Source organism: Herpailurus yagouaroundi, unplaced genomic scaffold (assembly GCF_014898765.1).
Source record: "Herpailurus yagouaroundi ecotype Mexico unplaced genomic scaffold, PumYag 139, whole genome shotgun sequence".
Taxonomy (NCBI): domain Eukaryota; kingdom Metazoa; phylum Chordata; class Mammalia; order Carnivora; family Felidae; genus Herpailurus; species Herpailurus yagouaroundi.
The window spans coordinates 66,538,512-66,558,098 of record NW_024412394.1 but is presented as its reverse complement, the minus strand read 5'-3'; the positions used below and the strand labels follow the sequence as shown (position 1 = coordinate 66,558,098).

Here is a 19,587-nt window from a genome sequence, read left to right as displayed (position 1 = left end):
AATCACAAGATATTTTTCTTTTTCTGTCTGACTTTTTCACTTAGCATAACACCCTCTAGGTCCATTCATGTTGTCGCTAATGGCAAGATCTTGGTTTTTTTATGGCTGAGTAGTATTCCATTGTGTGTGTGTGTTTGTATTTGTGTGTGTGTGTGTGTGTGTGTGTGTGTGTGTGTGTGTGTATACACCAAATCTTCTTTATCCATTCATCTATCAATGGGCACTTAGGACACTTAGGCTGCTTCCACTTGGCTACAATAGACACTTGGCTATTGTAAATATTGCTGCAATGAACATCAGGGTGCATATAATTTTGCAAGTAAGTGTTTTCATTTTCTTTCACTAAATACCCAGGAGTGAAATTACTGGATCATATGCTATTTTTATTTTTAATTTTTTGAGATACTTCCATATTGTTTTCCACAGTAGCTATGCCAATATACATTCTCACCAACAGGGCACAAAGGTTGCAATTACTCACCAACACTTGCTATTTCTTGTCTTCTTGACACTAGCCATTCTGACAAGCGTAAGATGATATCTCATTGTGGTTTTGATTTGCATTTCACTGATGATTAGTGATATTGAACATACTTTCATGTGTCTATTGACTATCTGGATGTCTTCCTTGGAAAAATGTCTATCAGCCCTCTGCCCATTTTTTAATTGGATTATTTGGAATTTTGGTGTTCAGTTTCTTATGTTCTTTATAGATTTTGGATATTGACCCCTTATTGGATATATCATTTGCAAATACCTTCTCCTATTGATTTCTCATTCTGTTGATGGTTTCCTTTGCTGTACAGAAACTTTTTTATCATGGTGTAGACAATAATTTGTCTTTATTCTTGAAGGAAATTTTTGTTTCATAAACAACTCTAGGTTGATGGGTTTTTTTCCCCTAGCATAAAGATGTAGTTCCATGGTTGCTGGCCTCCATAGTTCCTAATGGAAGTCATCAGAAGCTAATCATTGTTCCCCTGTATTTAATATGCTATTTTTCTCTGGATGCTTCTAGATTGTTTTACATTAGGTTTTTAGCAGTTTGACTACAATATGCCTAGCAGTGTTTTCTTGTATTTCCTTCACTTCAATTTCACTGAGTTTCTTGAATCTGTAGATTTTTGTCTCCCACAGATTAGGAAATTTGCGATCATTATCTTCAAAAGTTTTTCTGCCTCATTCTTTCTTCTTGCCTTCTGGGATTCCAATTAGAACTACGTTCTAAAGCTTGTTATGGTTCTACAAATTCTTAAAGCTCTATTTCTTTTCTTCTATCACTTGGTCTCCATTCTTCACATTGGATAATTTCAAGTTTTCTGACTCTCTGCTCAGTTATTTCCATCTGCTATTAAGCTCATCAAGTGAATTTTTATGTAAGATACTGTCTTTTTTAATTCTAAATTTTAAACTTAGAACTTTTTTATGATTTCTACTTTTCTGCTGAGATTTCCTATCTCTTCATTCATTATGAACATATCTTCTTTAACTCATTTCTCTAACAATTATTATTATAATTGTTACTTTAAAGTCTATTGGGGTTGGTCTGTGTTGATTGTTTTCTCTCTTGGGTCATACATTACTCATTCTTCACTTTGAGATTGTGTTCTGGGCCTTGTGGATTCTGTTTCATTCTCTGAAGACTGTCAATATTTTTGTTTTAGCGAGAAATTACCTTAGATGGACTCGAACTACAAACAGAAATCTCAGTTCAAGACCCTACCTTTAGTTAGGAAGTTTGTGATCTACTCTGCAAATGTATGGTTCAGAGATCAGAGACTTCGGCAGGATTTATACACAGAACTTAGAGCTACAGCCATCTAGTTCATTCTGGGATTCACTTCTCATTTCTCTGCAGTAATGCTAGCCCCAAACTCTGCATCTGGTTCTTCAGGCCAGAAAAACTGTGGGTTTCTATCAGAATTTTAGTCACTCAGCGCAGTACTAACTTTACCTGCCCTAAAGGTGACAACCATTAAGAAAGATATTCTCTCCAATTTTGGACCTACTTCTAAGTCTTATCTGCCCTATCATTTTTTCAGTCTCTAAGACCTTCAGATAGTTGTGTCATATATTTTATTCAGAATTTATTATTATTGTCTGCAAGAAGGCCATCTGGCTAGAAGCTTAGGGCTTTGAGCTAGGAACTCAGCCATATCAGTTTTAGTTTTTAATAGATAAATGTATCCCATTGATATTTCCTGTTGACATGCTTGATCTTGTTTCATGCTCTATGCATACTTATTTTCTGTTTCTTCTGCTTTCTAGTTTTTGCTCTAAGAAATATTTTTTCTTTTACCTTATTTATACTTATTTGAAAAGTATACCTTAAATTCTAAAATACTTGACTGTATATTTCCCCAGTGGTAAGTACCACAAATTATGATACTGTCACTCAGAATCAGTAAACTCTCTCTCCAAGGGGAAGAAAATTTACAAATATCTAAGCAAGCAGTAACTACAAACATTTATTTACACTCAATTCATTGGTATCATCAATTTTCTTATTTCAAACATTTCTTTTTGAGAAACATTAAGACCTCTTTCCTCCAGGGCACGCACTTACTTTTTTTTTTCTTTATCATTTTATTCTCTTTATTCTATTTCTGCATACTTCTTAAACATTAGTGATTTCATTTTCTGATTTCTGAGTAAATAGGTTTTCAATTCAATCTGTCTTCTCTCCATTTAGATCTTCTATATTATACAGTCTATATTTTCCTGATTTTTAAAGAATATAAAACAGAAATTTCCTAATATTTACTTCTCTCTTTTCTACTTATTGTTCCAATATTATGGTATTTTCTTTTTACATGACCTTGAAAAAGGAGTGGTATGACTAATCTCAGAGAATCCCTATAATCAAGATATGTGTTTTTTCCTTGGTTCCCTTCCCTATCCTCCCAGTTGTTCTTATACTCTTTCTGTCTCTACTGTAGTTCAATGTTAAAAAGTGATAGGTGGCATCCTTCCTTTGTTCATACTTGTAGCAGAAATACCAATGTCCCAACTAAGCATAATAATGACTTTTGAACAGATATACACGTTTTTGGTATCATATTAAGAAACAAGGGGCGCCTGGGTGGCACAGTCGGTTGAGCGTCCGACTTCAGCCAGGTCACGATCTCGCGGTCCGGGAGTTCAAGCCCTGCGTCAGGCTCTGGGCTGATGGCTCAGAGCCTGGAGCCTGTTTCCGATTCTGTGTCTCCCTCTCTCTCTGCCCCTCCCCCGTTCATGCTCTGTCTCTCTCTGTCCCAAAAATAAATAAATAAAAAACGTTGAAAAAAAAATTTTTTTAAAGAAACTAGAGGAGGGCCCAAGATGGAGGAACCGCATGGAAGGATTTTTTTTTTTGCGTGTCTCGTCCCTGAAATACAGCCAGATCAACACTAAACCATCCTACACACCTAGAAAACTGATTTGAGGATTAACACAACAATCTGCACAACCTGAACCAGAGAACTCGGCAGGTACACAGCATGGAGAGGTGAACTGGGGGAGAAAGGCACAGAGGGCAGGGAGCTGTTTTTGCTTGTGGAGAGAGGACAGAGATGGGGGAAGAATACAGAAGGCATCCCTTCCACCTGAAATCAGCTGGAGAGAAAAGAAAGAGTACACAAGGGACAGAATACGCAAGGGACAGAACAAAAAAAGGGAAAAAGGAGAAAGGAGAGGATTTAAATTCCATTAAGACTCTATAAACAGGGGGAGCACAGAGTCTGAAACTCCACAGCTCAATACCTGGCAGTGCTCTGGTGGGAAGGGCAAATCCCCAGGAGCAGAGAGCAAGATCCTCAGGGTCCTTAGGATACATGGGAAGAGGCAGTTCCCCTGTTGGGAGGACTTTTGGTAGAGTCTGTGCTGCCTCCCCATAGCCAAAGGTCCCAGTGGATCCCGGAGAACATCCACATTCGCTGGTGCTGGAACAAGGATGTTGGGAGGAAGCCTGTGCCAGATGTGTGTTGTTATTTTCATAATCCCTAAAACGCTGCTGCTACATGATTGCATGAACTTTTTCTGGGGCAGGCTGGCACCCAGCCACAGTCTCTGGGCATCAGCAGCAGCATGGTCTCCCGAACATTCCTAGAAGCAGGCCAGCATTGCTCATTGAGACCCTCCCCCAGAAGGTCTGAGTGGGTCAAAACCACAATCCCTCAGAAGTGAGGGGTTGGGAAACACAGCCGCATATGACATAAAACTCAGGAGGGAGGTGCCACCTGGCAACCTGATGGCTTGGTCACAGACAGTGTAAAAGCAGGGAGTGGACAAAAGCCAGAGACAAAGGAGGGGTGTGCAACTGCTGGTTGGGGAGGACACAGTTCCAACACTAGAGACTGGATAGCTGAGTGACCTGATGTTCACCCTTCCCACGCATGTGCATACACACCTACAAGCACCACAACAATCCATCCCAGTAGGCTAAGCATCACCATCTAGTGGAGAACGGAGCCGTTACACTAAGCCCTGCCCAGCTGGACCAACCTCGCTCTCCAGGAACAACACAAGTCTCTCCGCCTGCTTAGTTTACAGACTATAAAGTGCCTCATAGTTCGACTTCTAGGGGAAACCAAGGTAATTTCAATCATACCTCACTCTGTTTGCTGGTCCATCTATTCAATTTTTTTTTCTTTTCTATTTCTTGAATATAGAATGAGAAAAAAATTATTTTTATTTTCCATTTCTATTAAAAATATTTTTCTTTACATTTTTCCTACATTTTTTACTTTTTTGTAAATTTTTCAAATTCTATTTTTTTACTTCCATCTTTCATTTTATTCTATTTCATTGTATTCGTTTTTTCAAACTTTCAACCATTTTCTTTCTTTTCTTTTCTTATCCTTCCCTTTTTTCTCTATCAAGCTCCTTTCAACAACCAGACCAGAACACACCTAGGATCTAGCATCCTTTATTTGACTTTTTTGTGTTGTTTTTAATTTTTTAATTTTATGGGTTTTTTTACCTTATTAATTCCTTTTCTTCAAAATGATGAAATGAAGGAATTCACCCCAAAAGAAAGAACAGGAAGAAATGACAGTCAGGCACTTAATCAACACAGATACAAGCAAGATGTCTGAACAGAATTTAGAATCACAATAATAAGAATACTAGCTGGGGTTGAAAACAGATTAGAATCCCTTTCTGCAGAGATAAAAGCTAGTCAGGATGAAAAAAAAAATGCTGTAACTGAGGTGCAATGTCAAATGGATGCCACAGCGGCAAGGATGGATGAGGCAGAGCAGCAAATCAGAGATACAGAGGACAAACTTAATGGAGAACAATGAAGCAGAAAAAAAGAGGGAGACTAACACAAAAGAGCATGATTTAAGAATTAGAGCAATCAGTGACTCATTAAAAAGGAACAACATCAGAATCATAGAGGTCCCAGAAGATGATGAGAGAGAAAAAGGGGTAGAAGAGTTATGTAAGCAAATCATAGCAGAAAACTTTCCTAACCTGGGGAAAGACACAGATCTCAAAATACAGGAAGCACAGAGGACTCCCATTAGATTCAACAAAAACCAATCATCAACAAGGTATATCATAGTCAAATTCACAAAATACTCAGGCTAAGAAAGAATCATGAAAGCAGCAAGGAAAAAAAAAGTCCTTAACCTACCAGGGAAGACAGATTAGGTGTGCAGCAGACCTATCCACAGAAACTTGGCAGGCCAGAAAGGAGTGGCAGGATATATTCAATGTGCTGAATCAGAAAAATATGCAGCCAAGAATTCTTTATCCAGCAAGGCTATCATTCAACATAGAAGAAGAGATAAAAAGTTTCCCAGACAAACAAAAATTAAAGGAATTTGTGACCACTAAATCAGCTCTGCAAGAAATTTTAAGGAGGACTCTCTGAAGGGAGAAAAAACGAGGGAAAAAAAAAAAGACCAAAAGCAACAAAGACGAGAAAGGACCAGAGAACACCACCAGAAACTCCAAATCTACAGGCAACATAATGGCAATAAATTCATATCTTTCCGTACTCACTCTACACGTCAATGGACTAAATGCTCCAATCAAAAGACTTAGGGTAACAGAATGGATAATAAAACAAGATCTGTCTATATGCTGTTTACAAGAGACCCACTTTAGACCTAAAGACACCTTCAGATTGAAAATAAGTGGATGGAGAACGATCTGTCATCCTAATGGTCGCCAAAAGAGTAGCCATAGTTATATCAGACAATCTAGATTTTAAAATAAAGACTACAACAAGAGATGAAGAAGGGCATTATATCATAACTAAGGGGTCAATCCACCAAGAAGATCTAACAATTGTGAACATTTATGCTCCAAATGTGGAAGAACACAAATATATAAATCAATTAATCACAAACATAAAGAAACTCTTTGATAATAATACCATATAGCAGGGGACTTCAACACCCCACTTACAACAATGGACAGATAATCTAAACAGAATATCAACAAGGAAACAATGGCTTTGAATGACATACTGGATCAGATGGTCTTAACAGACATATTCAGAATATTTCATCCTAAAGCAGAATACTCATTCTTCACCAGTGCACATGGAACATTCTCCAGAATAGATCACTTACTGGTACATAAATCAGCCCTCAACAAGTAGAAAAAAGATCAAGATCATACCACACATTTTCAGACCACAACGCTATGGAACTCTAAATCAACCACAAGAAAAAATGTGGAAAGATAACAAATACTTGGAGACTAAAGACCATCCTACTAAAGAATGAATGGGCTAACCAAGAAGTTAAAGAAGAAATTAAAAAGTTCATGGAAGCCAAAGAAAATGATAACACCACAGCCCCAAAACCTCAGGGATGCAGCAAAGGCGGTCATAAGAAAGAAATATACAGCATCCAGGCCATCCTAAAGAAGGAAGAAAGGTCAAAGATACACAACCTAACTTTACACCTTTTTGTTTGTTTATTCATTTTTGAGAGAGACAGACACAGAATGCGAGTGTGTTAGGGAAACCAGAAGCTGGTTCTTTGAAAGAAATAACAAAATTGATAAACCTGTAGCCAGACTGATCAAAAAGAAAAAGGAAAGGACCCAAATAAATAAAATCAAGAATGAAAGAGGAGAGATCACAACCAACAGAGCAGAAAGAAAAACAATAATGAGAGCATATGAGCAATTATACGCCAATAAAATGGTCAATCTGAAAGAAATGGACAAATCCTAGAAACATATAAACTACCAAAACTGAAACAGGAAGAAATAGAAAACTTGAACAGACCCATAACCAGTAAAGAAATCAAATTAGTAATCAAAAATCTCCCAAAACACAGGAGTCCAGGGCCAGATGGCTTTCCAGAGGAATTCTGCCAAACATTTAAGGAAGAGTTAACACCTATTCTCTTGAAGGTGTTCCAAAAAATAGAAATGGAAGGAAAACTTCCAAAATCTTTCTATGAAGCCAGCATTACCTTGATTCCAAAACCAGAGACCCCACTAAAAAAGAGAACTAAAGACCAATTTCCCTGATGAACATGAACGCAAAAATCCTCAACAAAATACTAGCCAACTAGATCCAATAATACATTTAAAAAATTATTCACCATGACCAACTGGGATTTATACCTGGGATGCAGGGCTAGTTCAATATCCACAAAAATATCAATGTGATACATCACATCAATAAAAGAAAGGACAGGAACCACATGATAGATGCAGAGAAAGCATTTGACAAAATACAGCATCCTTTCTTGATAAAAACCCTCAAGAAAGTAGGAATAGAAGGATCATACCTCAAGATCATAAAAGCCATATACGAAGGACCCACCACTAATATCATCCTCAATGGGGAAAAACTGAGAGCTTTCCCCTTAAGGTCAGAAACAAGACAGGGATGTCCACTCTCACCACTGTTATTCAACATAGTATTGGAAGTCTTAGCCTCTGCAATCAGACCACACAAAGAAATAAAAGGGATCCAAATCCGCCAGGAGTCAGTCAAACTTTCACTCTTCACAGATGACATGATACTCTATATGAAAAACCCAAAGGGATTCCACAAAAGAACTGCTAGAACTTATCCATGAATTCAGCAAAGTCGCAGGATATAAAATAAATGCACAGAAATCGGTTGCATTCCTATACACCAATAATGAAGCAACAGAAAGAGAAATCAAGGAATTGATCCCATTTACAATAGGACCAAAAACCATAAAATGCCTAGGAATAAACCTAACCAAAGAGGTGAAAAACCTATACACTGCAAACTATAGAAGTTTATGAAAGAAACTGAAGAAGACACACACACAAAAAAAGGAAAAATATTCCATGCTCCTGGATAGGAAGAACAAATATTGTTAAAATGTCAACACTACACAAAGCAATCTACATATTCAATGCAATCCCTATCAAAATAACACCAGCATTCTTCACAGAGCTAGAACAAACAATTGTAAAATTTGTATGGAACCAGAAAAGACCCCAAATAACCAAAGCAATCTTGAAAAAGAAAACCAAAGCTAGAGGCATCACAATCTTGGACTTCAAGATGTATTACAAAGCTGTAATCATCAAGACAGTATGGTACTGGCACAAAAACAGACATCCAGATCAATGGAACAGAATAGAGAACCCAGAAATGGACCCATAAATGTATGGCCAACTAATCTGACAAAGCAGGAAAGAATATCCAATGGAATAAAGACAGTCTCTTCAGCAAATGGTGCTGGGAAAACTGGACAGTGACATGCAGAAGAATGAACCTGAACCACTTTCTTACACCACACACAAAAATAAACTCAAAATGGATGAAAGACCTAAACATAAGACAGGAAGCCATCAAAATCCTCAAGGAGAAAGCTTGCAATAACCTCTTTGACCTCAGTCACAGCAACTTCTTACTAAACACATCTCCAGAGACAAGGGAAACCAAAGCAAAAATGAACTATTGGGACCTCATCAAAATAAAAAGCTTCTGCATGGCAACAGAAACAATCAGCAAAACTAAAAGGCAACCGATGGAATGGGAGAAAATATTTGCAAATGACATATCAGACAAAGGGTTAATATCCAAAATCTATAGAGTCTTACCAAACTCAACACCCAAAAAACAAATAATTCAGTGAAGAAATGGGCAAAAGACATGAATAGACACTTCTCCAAAGAAGACATCCAGATGGCCAACCAACACATGAAAATATGCTCAGCATCACTCATCATCCAGGAAATACAAATCAAAACCACAATGAGATACCACCTCACACCTGACAGAATGGCTAACATTAACAACTCAGGCAACAACAGATGTTGGTGAGGATGCGGAGAAAGAGGATCTCTTTTGCACTGCTGGTGGGAATGCAAACTGGTGCAGCCACTCTGGAAAACAGGATGGAGTTTCCTCAAAAAATTAAAAATAGAACTACTCTACAACCTAGCAATTGCACTACTAGGTATTTATCCAAGGGATAGAGGTGTGCTGTTTGAAGGGACACATGCACCCCAATGTTTATAGCAGCACTATCGACAATAGCCAAAGTATGGAAAGAGCCCAAATGTCTTTTTTCCTTTTACCACTTTGTGTCTTACTGTCAAAGAAGCACAGCTGAGTTCAACTTACATATTTCCCCCATAAAAATGTATTCTTGTTTTTTGATTGAATAAGTTCTTAAATTTATTAATTTCACATTTTAATTAATGTAACCTACTTGTCTATTATCAATTTGTTGTTAGGCTCTCCATGCTCTTAAATATTTTTTTTTTCTCTACTAGAATATCATGTAATTAATGACATTCTATTTCAGAACCTAAAAATTGAGTAGCATATATATGAAATTTTAATTGTGCATTTTTGTTTTTGGCTCTTCTAATGACCTGACAGCATAATCTTTGATAAGTAAACTATGTCTATTTGTATATGGGCCATATAAAGTATTTCCCTAAATGACAAAAATGATGAATAAACCATTTAATTGGGGTTTTATAAAAATAAGAAATTAAATAAAAACTATCTCTAGATATGTTTTATCTGAAAATTTTCTAGCAATTTCCTATTCCTATAGATTTGATCCAAGATCTCTCTCAAAAGCCTTAATCAGATTATCCTAGAAAATATAAAACAGTAGCACTACAAATGTTGCACTACAACTGTTGCTTAAAATATACTAAAATATAGGGGCGCCTGGGTGGTTCAGTAGGTTAAGCGTCCGACTCTTGATATTAGCTCAGGTCATGATCTCACAGCTGTGAGTTTGAGCCCCATGTTGGGATCTGCACTGACAGCACAGAGCCTGCTTGGGATTATCTCTCTCCCTCTCTCAAAGTCCCTCCCCCACTCGCTCTGTCTCTTTCAAAACAGATAACTTTAAAAAATTAAAAATATAATATACTAAACATATTTTAAGCTTGCAAGAAGGTGGGAAAATCCCTACAGACCAGCAAAAAAAACAGGAGGCTAAAAGCTAAAGTACTAATCATGAACTGATGCTGGTTTGGGGTTTTAGCAACTACCTGGGGTATAAAGAGTGAGACCTTGGACCCAAGCAAGAGAGGAATTCAAATTTAGGACTAGAAAAAAGTAACATACAGGCAGTCACTCTTTGGTACCTTATTCCCTTCACTCCCCTCAAATATTACTTCCTTTTTTTCTCTTCTACACGATTTTTCTCTCTTAGGTTCCTAAATTCTAGTGTTGCTTTCACTTGGCTATCAATTATTTTTCATTAAAATTATTAATTGCTTATTAAATGTTTCTGCTCATTTTCCATTAAAATTAGTTTGTCTATTAATTGACAAGTTATAAGCTGTTAAAAAATTAGGGTATGATAGCAGTTTCCCTCAACAACAATAATCCCCATTCTTGTTCATGAAGTTTATGTTTTCACAACTAGAAATGGAGGGAATGAGATGAATGAAGTAGAAGAAAATTAAACAGAGATGCTAAAAAGTTAATGAAGGGAAAAAATAGGTTTTTCTCCACTGAGCACTATCTTCAGGACCTTTAACCTCCAGACTTTTCTGTCTTTATTGAATGACAGGCATCACCACCTAATTGTACAAGCCTAAAATTTTAAAACAATTTCTAAATCTTCCTTTACCTTTTCCTCAGTGACCACTCTATAACCAGGTACTATCCATTTTAATTCTGGAATATCTTTCAGATCTATCCTCTCCATATCCATTGGTATCACCATATATCAGAGTATCTGAAACTCAGAACTATAGACATTTTTGGTTAGATAATTCCTTGTTGTGAGGGGTAGCTCTGCACATTATAGGATATTTTGACAGAATTCTTGGCTTCCACCAAGAATTCTACTAGAGGCCAATAGCAGCACTTATTGCCACCCTGCCTGGTTGTGACAACCAAAAATGTCCCGAACACTGCCAATATCCCCCTAGGTGACAATAACTGCCTTATGCCAAACTAACACCATTTCTTATCCAGTGTGCTGCAAGAGCCTCCTAACATGTCTTCACTGAGTCCACCGCATCACTGCACTCCACTCCACAACCCATTCTCCACACTATACCCAGTGATAGTCCAACTCTGTTCTTGTCAGTCCCTACTGAAAGTACTCCAATGTCTTCCCATTTCTCTTAGAATAAAATCCAAAATCCTTATTTTTATTATATAAGGTCTGTCACTTCTCCAGATTCATGTTATATGTACTTCACTGCATCCTACTTTCCTTCCTTCACTGTACTCCAGCCACACTGGCTACCTTCCAATTCCTCAAACGGGTCATTCTCTCTCCAGCCATTGGGCTTTGCCTCAACCCTCTGATAAGAAGATTCTTCCCCCACCTCTTATAACACTCGAAGAATAAGTAGATGCTATTTAAAAAATAAATAAATAAATAATAATAATAATAACAACAACCTATCTGGAGGCTCTAGATGAAAAGCTGTGACCTAAAGAAAAAGTTGAATGCATTTTGATGGTTGGAAAAGAGGACACACTTTATCTAGGACAGGGTAGACAAAGATCAGTGATGACCAACAAGGAGAAATGATAGAGGATAATGTGTAAAGAGTCACAAAACCTAGGTTCTAACCTCTTTTCTGCCATTTCTTATCCATGTGATTTGTTTTTAATCTTAATTAACTTTTTTCATCTACAGTTCTATTAGTTTGAATACAAGTAACTACAACCATGACCAGGATACAAAACACCCAAAAAAATTATCTTATGTTGCCCCTTTGCAGTCAAACACCTTCCCACTGTAGCCTCTGGTAACCAGTGACCTATTTATTCTTTGTCCTATACTTTTATATTTTCCTGGTACATACGTATATGTCATCTTCTTTATAATAAAATATTAAGCCATTTATGATGATTGTCTGCCATGGCAAAAAAACCCAAAAAACAAAAAACAGTGTATGATAGTGTCCCTTCAATGGATCATATTTAGAAAAGGCTTTACGTTTGAGGCTAATGCCCAATTTTTGTAATTCCACATCTTGAACTTTCAGTCTTCTCTGGAAAAGTGGTTCCACTTTGGATTTCTGTATGCTACCTTGGTGGGCCTGTAACTTTGCTCACTCCTACAAAGCTTTGAGTTCCAGAATGCTCCTTAACCTTTCCCTGTGGCTGTCCTTCCTCAGTTTATCGCTGCCAACTGAGCAGCAAACTGCAATCATCCGTTCGGCAGTCTTTACTGGTGCTGGTGGCAGGGGCAGTGTTCCAAGCTTGTTCTACCACCTTGCTATTTATAGCTTGTCACTGAATGTTTAAAGGCAATACTGATGACACAGTTAAGTCACCAGTCAGCTAAAGGAGAGTCTTCACAGATGATCTAATATGAAAACACTCACTGCTGTGTCTCATAGCGTTATCACCCTAGTAAATCACAAGAATGCTGGGGTGCCTGGGTGGCTCAGTTGGTTGAGTGTCTGACTTCAGCTCAGGTCATGATCCCACAGCTCATGAGTTCAAGCCCCACACCGGACTCTGTGTTGACAGCTCAGAGCCTGGAGCCTGCTTCAGATTCTGTGTCTCCCTCTCTCTCTGCCCCTAACCCACTCACATTCTGTCTCTGTCTCTCTCTAAAATAAGTAAACATTAAAAAAAAAAAAAAATTAAGGGGTACCTGGGTGGCTCAGTTGGTTAGGCAGCTGACTTCGGCTCAGGTCATGATCTCGCTGTCTGTGAGTTCAAGCCCTGCGTCGGGCTCTGTGCTGACAGCTCAGAGCCCGGAGCCTGTTTCAGATTCTGTGTCTCCCTCTCTCTCTCTGACCCTCCCCCGCTCATGCTCTGTCTCGCTCTGTCTCAAAAATAAATAAACGTTAAAAAAAAATTTTTTTTTAAATTAAAAAAAAAGAATGCTATCTATAACAGTATTATAGATATTTTAATAAGTGCATCTGAATCATTCATAATTCTCTTAGAATATAATAGATGAGGTATAACTACAGTTGTTTGAATAACTGGATTTAATAGTATTAATTAACTGATTTCTCCCTAAAATAAGGCCTCTAATGGTATGCTATGAGGGTCTAAACTTGGTTACGTTTTAATTAATGAATGGCTGAAGATATAGCAGCATGATTACCATTTTATAAACGTCATAGTTAGTAGGGATAGCTAAAACTAATCTGTTAGAACCACACTTCAAAAAGATACAAACATAAATCAAATATAATCAAACATAAATCATAAAATAGAACAATGCAGACAGACTAATAAGCTGAAATGTAATAGGAAGAAAAAAGAAATCAACTACACAAACACAGAATGAGAGACACCTAGCTTGACAGCAGCTCACAAAGTAAGATCTAGGTAACAACAGATTATAAACTCAATATAAGTCATCCACATGACATGGCTTATTAAGGAAAAAACTCACACTATCACTATTACATTGCTCTTTTCAGATCCACCAATAAACTCCATGTTACTAATTCCAATGGTCAATTCTCAACCTCCCCTTCACCTCCTAGCAGCATTTAACAAAAGTGGCCATCCATCCTTTTGTACCATTTTCCTTTTCTTCACTTGATACTCTGTTGGTTCTCCTCTTACCTCACTGGCTGCTCTGACCAGCTTTCTTTAGGACCAATGAACTCCCAAACTTTCATCTCCAATCTAAACTTTTCCATTAAAATCCAAACTCTGATATGCATCTGCCTCAGTACTTTCCCCTCCCTACCCAAATCTGCTTCTCCTATAGTCCTCTCCACCTCAGGAAACATCAACTTCATCCTTTTAATTGCTCAAGCCAAAACCTTTGAGTCATTCTTTATCCCTTTCTCTTTTTTTAATACCATATATTCATCCCATTAGTAAATCCTCTTGGCTCTGCTTACAAAATATATCCAAACTCTGACTACTCTCACCACCCTCACTGCTCCATTATCTCCCCTCAGGATTACAGCAATGATATCATCAACGGTCTCCTTACTTCCAACTTTGAAATCTCATCCCCACAATCCATTCTCAGTATTGCAGCCAGGGATAACCTTTAAAAACATGCATTCATTCAACATTCACTCTAAGACTATTGAGATCAGCTAGGCACTGTTTTGGTTGTTCAGTATATACCCATGAACAGAAGAGATAAAAGTCACTGCCTTCATGAACCCTTTGCATCCTGGAAGAGGACAGACAATAAACCACAAGGAAGAAAATAAAGGAGGAAAGGAGAAGCAAGGTAAGAAAAAAAGGGATGGGTTGTAGATTCAAATAGAAAGATAAGTCTACAGTTCTTTGGCAAAATAACTTTTGAGTAAAGACCTGAAAAAGGTAAGGAATTAGCCATGCAGGGAATTCCAGGTGGTAGAGCATTCCAGGGAAGAAAGATGTTAACATTAAGAATGCATTAAGGGCGCCTGGATGGCTCAGTCAGTTGAGCTTCTGACTTCAGCTCAGGTCATGATCTCGTGGTTCGTGAGTTCAAGCCCCACATCGGGCTCTGTGCTGACAGCTCAGAGCCTGGAGCCTGCTTCAGATTCTGTGTCTCCCTCTCTCTCTGCCCCTTGCCTGCTCACACTCTGTCTCTATCTCTCAAAAGTAAATAAACATTAAAAAAAATATTTTTTTAAAGAAGGCATTAAATATTGGTTTTTGTTCCTCTGGCCTTCAACTGACCACATCACGGAAAGATAAAACATTTTAAACTTGTTTTTATCTAGATATTACTTGTATTTTAATCCTTAAATAATGTTCAAATAAGCCACAAGTGGTTTTTTAGGAATAAAATTAAGTATTAGAAACTACTTATGCAAGCGAGATTCAACTCTTTTTCTAAGGCTCAATTAGGAGTTTTCTCTTTCATTTCATTGAGCTTCTTTTACAGCCCCTAAAAAGCAATTAGAAAGCCTTGTATTTTTGAAACAGCGAAACTGAAGAACTCCATAAAAATCTGCTTTTTGCTCCTTTTCCTGCTTCTGTTCTTTCTAGGACCCACACCCCACTTTATACAGTCCACAGAATGCAGACAGCTGTAATTCCTCCTTGTAAGGGGCAGGGAGTTAGTTAATGATTTCTTCAGTAGAGATTACATCTAAGGAAGGACCAGGTGAGAATGACCAATGAAGCTGTCATATGAATATTCCAGACCACCAGCACTAAGACATCTCAATGCCAAGGCCCGCTGGCTCCAAGTACTAACACCTGGGCCCTTATCTTTGTTCTAACCAGTTCTTGGATGCCTGAAAGGACACATACAGCAGACCACAATCCTTAATTAAACCCCCAAGCCCTGAACCAAGACAAGACTCATGCTCCTTTCCTTCCCAAGTCTCCCAGATGCTTCATCTGCATCTGCTCCCTCTGTATCTTCAGTAAACCCTGTTCTCACTTTCTGGTGTTTTGTATTTGATTTCTACCCTGCATAAAGTCAAGGATCCTCTTGGCTGGTCCTGCAAGGCCCCCTCTGGGTCCTCAAACCTAGCCTTCCTGCAGGCATCATTTTTTTTCCTTAATGTTTATTTATTTATTTTTGAGAGAAAGAGATAGAGAGTGCACAAAAAGAGGGAGAGAGAGAATCGCAAGCAGGTTCCACATGGGGGCTTGTGCCCGACATGGGGCTCAAAACTGTGAGATCATGACCTGAGCCAAAATCAAGGGTCTAAGCATGGGATGCTTAACTGACTGACCCACCCAGGCACCTCCCGGCATCATTTTTTGATACAAATATATGATATATCTAATACTCAGAGAAAAACAGCAAGTGCATCAAACACAGGGGATGACATGGGTTTAACTTGCGAAGAATATAAACATTTTTCAGACACAAATACCAACTGATTTTTTAGATTGTCTGTCATAAAATGAATGATAAGCAAAGTCATCAGATTCAATTAACACAATAAAATGAGTATAAAATTATGGATTTTTCAAAGCTTGTTATTTTCCACCTAATTGGATGAGACTAGCACAATGTTTGTTTTTACCTTCCGGTGGCCTGTTGGATGTTGCCACAACGACGACCCCATTTTTGAACAGATTTTCAAAAAGCTGTTTCAGAATCATGGCATCAGCAATGTCAGTGACCTATGGACAACAACACATTTGTTTTATTTTATACTCACTTCTGCTCTAACAAATTTGCTAATGGCTCATCTTCTTTTTTTTTTTTTTTTTTAAGGATGGAAGTGAATTCCAAGAGAAAAATTCTAATTATCACCATGAAGAAAAGAGCAGATAATTAAAACCATAAAAGAGTGTATAGTAGTCTTTTAAACTTGACTCTTTTTTGCAAGCCTATCATTTCTACCCAAATCATCAAATGGTTCTGTGTTAACTTCTTTTATAAACTACAGGTGGAAAGCATAGATAATTGTCCTAAACATTTAGGAAGTCTAATTAATTAGAGCTAACATGACCAAATCCCTCCTCCTGCTCCCATCACAGACCCCATCCACCGCCCCCTTCCCACCAAAAAAAAAAAAAAAAAAAAAAAAAGAAGAAGAAAGAGAGAAAGAAAAAAGAAAAAAAGGAATAATAAACAGCTGATTGAGATTTCTAATACCTTTCTGGCAAAGGTCCCTGAAAAGGTGACTTTAAATGGTCATGGGACTTTAGAAATAAGGACAAATAGCCAGTGAGACATAATCAGCTGCTGTTGAAAATAGAATGATATGACATAGATACTATTGTGCAATTGTTGCACAAAACAATTCAACAGATGGCCCATCACAAAAATAAGCAATTTCATTGTTCTTTTTAAGTGCCTTCTATTACTGTCCATGAATAATCAAAAGGCACTGCAGTCACTTCCAGCACAGCCAGCCTCTGCTAACCTTCGCAAACACAAATATTCCTTCTATTAAAAAGGAAAAAAATAAAAACCTTACAAGAATGGTTAATACAGGGCTTTAAAAAATTCCTTCTGACAAAAGCAGAAATGCATAATATAGATAAAACTGTTCCACCTAAGTTAGAGATACATAGAGCTACCTTTTCTAAAATTATTTTTTAAAATCCACAATTAACAAGTAAGCTTAATAACTTTTTAAAAAGCTTTTTAAAATCACAAAGAAATACAGAAATTAAGGAGGGAAGGCAGTTGAGTTCAAAAACAAATGTACAGTGAAGGTAGATATTAATCATTGTTACCTCCCCTTATAAATATAATAAAATGGGTTTTAGATACTTCTTAAGTAAAGCTATTTTGATCTTTCTTTAATGGCATTTTAGATAATAAAATTTGTTTATATTCACAAAATAAATCACACAATAAATATCACATTCTTTTTTTTAAACCATGTTAGAGCATAGAAACTGGGGGAATTCTTTCAAATTAGATCAAAATACTGAAAGTTACCAACTGACAACAACCACCTGGGCTACACAGGGCTCCATCTCTTTTCTCTTTTCAGGTGATTATCTTACACAAACGTTACATTATTTCCTTCCCACCTGAACAAAAACAAAAACAAACCAGAAAATGGGGCTGTGCCCACAGATCTTTTTTTGCTGTCTCAAGCTCTAACTTTAAAACATTAGCTAAAAAACTACTGGAGACTCCTTAAATTAAAAAGACTTCAGGAACTTACAAAGTGGTGACTAAAATGAAAAGTAGTATTTAATTATTTAAGAAGAAAGTGATATTATTAAATTTGGAGCTTAGGTTCACTGTCAAATTTTGCTTCCGCAAAAATACTCACAGAGAAGGCCCCTTTCAAATGCTTAAACACCAGTGGCATTTCTGATGAGAGAACAAACAAGCTTGCAAATTTCAGAAGCAAGTGCACTTTTAAACTAGATTCCCAATACACTGACTTTTAAAAAGAATGATATCAATTAAAAGTTACCAATTTTAGAAAATAAAAATTGTCCTTCGACTATCTCACTAATGTTGAAAAAAATTAAAAACAGCTTTTGTGCGCTAAGGTTCAGAAAGGTGAAGAGACATTTAGCTTATAACATACTGCAAAGATTTAAATTGGAAGTTGAAGAAAGCAAACTATTAAAGACTCGTGGTTGAATTATCATTTGTTGTTTTTGTATTACGAAATGTTTTTGCTCTATCAGAGTAAATTAACTTGGAGAAGCTATGGCTAATTAATAAAGCAGGAGTCACTTGGTGTAGCCGGGTGCCAGTGTATACTCTTTTGATCTTGTCCCCGCACTTGTTCAGCTTTGCTGGGGAACAGTAATTTTACAGTATAAGTGAACAGAAGACAATTGGCCACACATTCTTGGAGAGCGGGCTTTTTTAGCACCCAGCATTTCATTACCACCAGGAACAAAAGAGAAGGCTACAGATTACCAATAAGGGTAGTCTGCTAATACAGAGAGGGGAGACATTTCATTAGCATTAAAGAGAAAAGATTTTTTATGACCTAGAGTTGCTTTCCATTATGACTCACTTAAGTAAAAAAGGAAAAAAAGAAAATCTAATGGTTAATTTACATATGTAAGTGCTCGAGTCTCAGTCACCCACTGATTGGTACAGTGCCATGTAATGAGTGACAAACATAAGCATGCATTATCAGTAATTAGTATTAGCACAAAAATAAGCACCTATTTTTTATTAGCAGTTTTTAATAGCTTTTCTGTTTTACAAAAACGGTCAAAACTATTTTTTAAATGATATTGATAGCTTACAGAGGAGAATTTTGCATGCTATTCTGCTCATCAGAATTCTTTTTTTTTTTGTTTTGTTTTTAAGACCATATTAGTAAAACATCCATCCAGTGTCCCTGAAAGGGACAGAAAGAAATAACATTTTTTTTTAATCAGTTTCCTTCAGTATTGTATACCTTCAGATTCATAAATGATGTAATAAGAAACATAATCATTCAAAGTGAATACAGTGAAGACCCTACAGAAAACTCTGAGGAAAAGCTGTTCTTTTATTTTAGCAACTAAAACACATAAAAACAACCTACCTAGCCAAATTTCTCAAACAAAACAAGAATAGTATATTTGATACTACAGGCAAAACTGAAATGCTATACTTCGTTAAGATGACCAAGCTGATGAAGAATATATTCTGGAAATGTAATCTGAATGCTACCAAAACATAATTTTTTAATTCCTCAAATTCAAGAGCACATGTATTCTTGATTTTAAGCAGCAATAATTCCCATCCAGCTCCCTAGTAAAATAAATATTATATTAACACTACCAAAAGGCCAATAATAACTAGTTAAAAATCAAGACTACTAGTAGGATTCGATTTTAAAAGTGATGTG

At 37.0% G+C, this 19,587-nt stretch overlaps 1 protein-coding gene across 2 annotated transcripts in view; it reads right to left on the bottom strand.

Moving 5' to 3' along the window:
• AFG1L (AFG1 like ATPase) overlaps positions 1 to 19,587 on the bottom strand; it is a 203,560-nt gene that overhangs the window by 107,239 nt on the left and 76,734 nt on the right. For both annotated transcript variants that reach the window (XM_040474323.1, XM_040474322.1), the window contains exon 7: positions 16,339 to 16,438. In XM_040474323.1, coding sequence (XP_040330257.1) covers positions 16,339 to 16,438 — 100 coding nt within the window. The remainder of the gene's footprint in view (positions 1 to 16,338; positions 16,439 to 19,587) is intronic.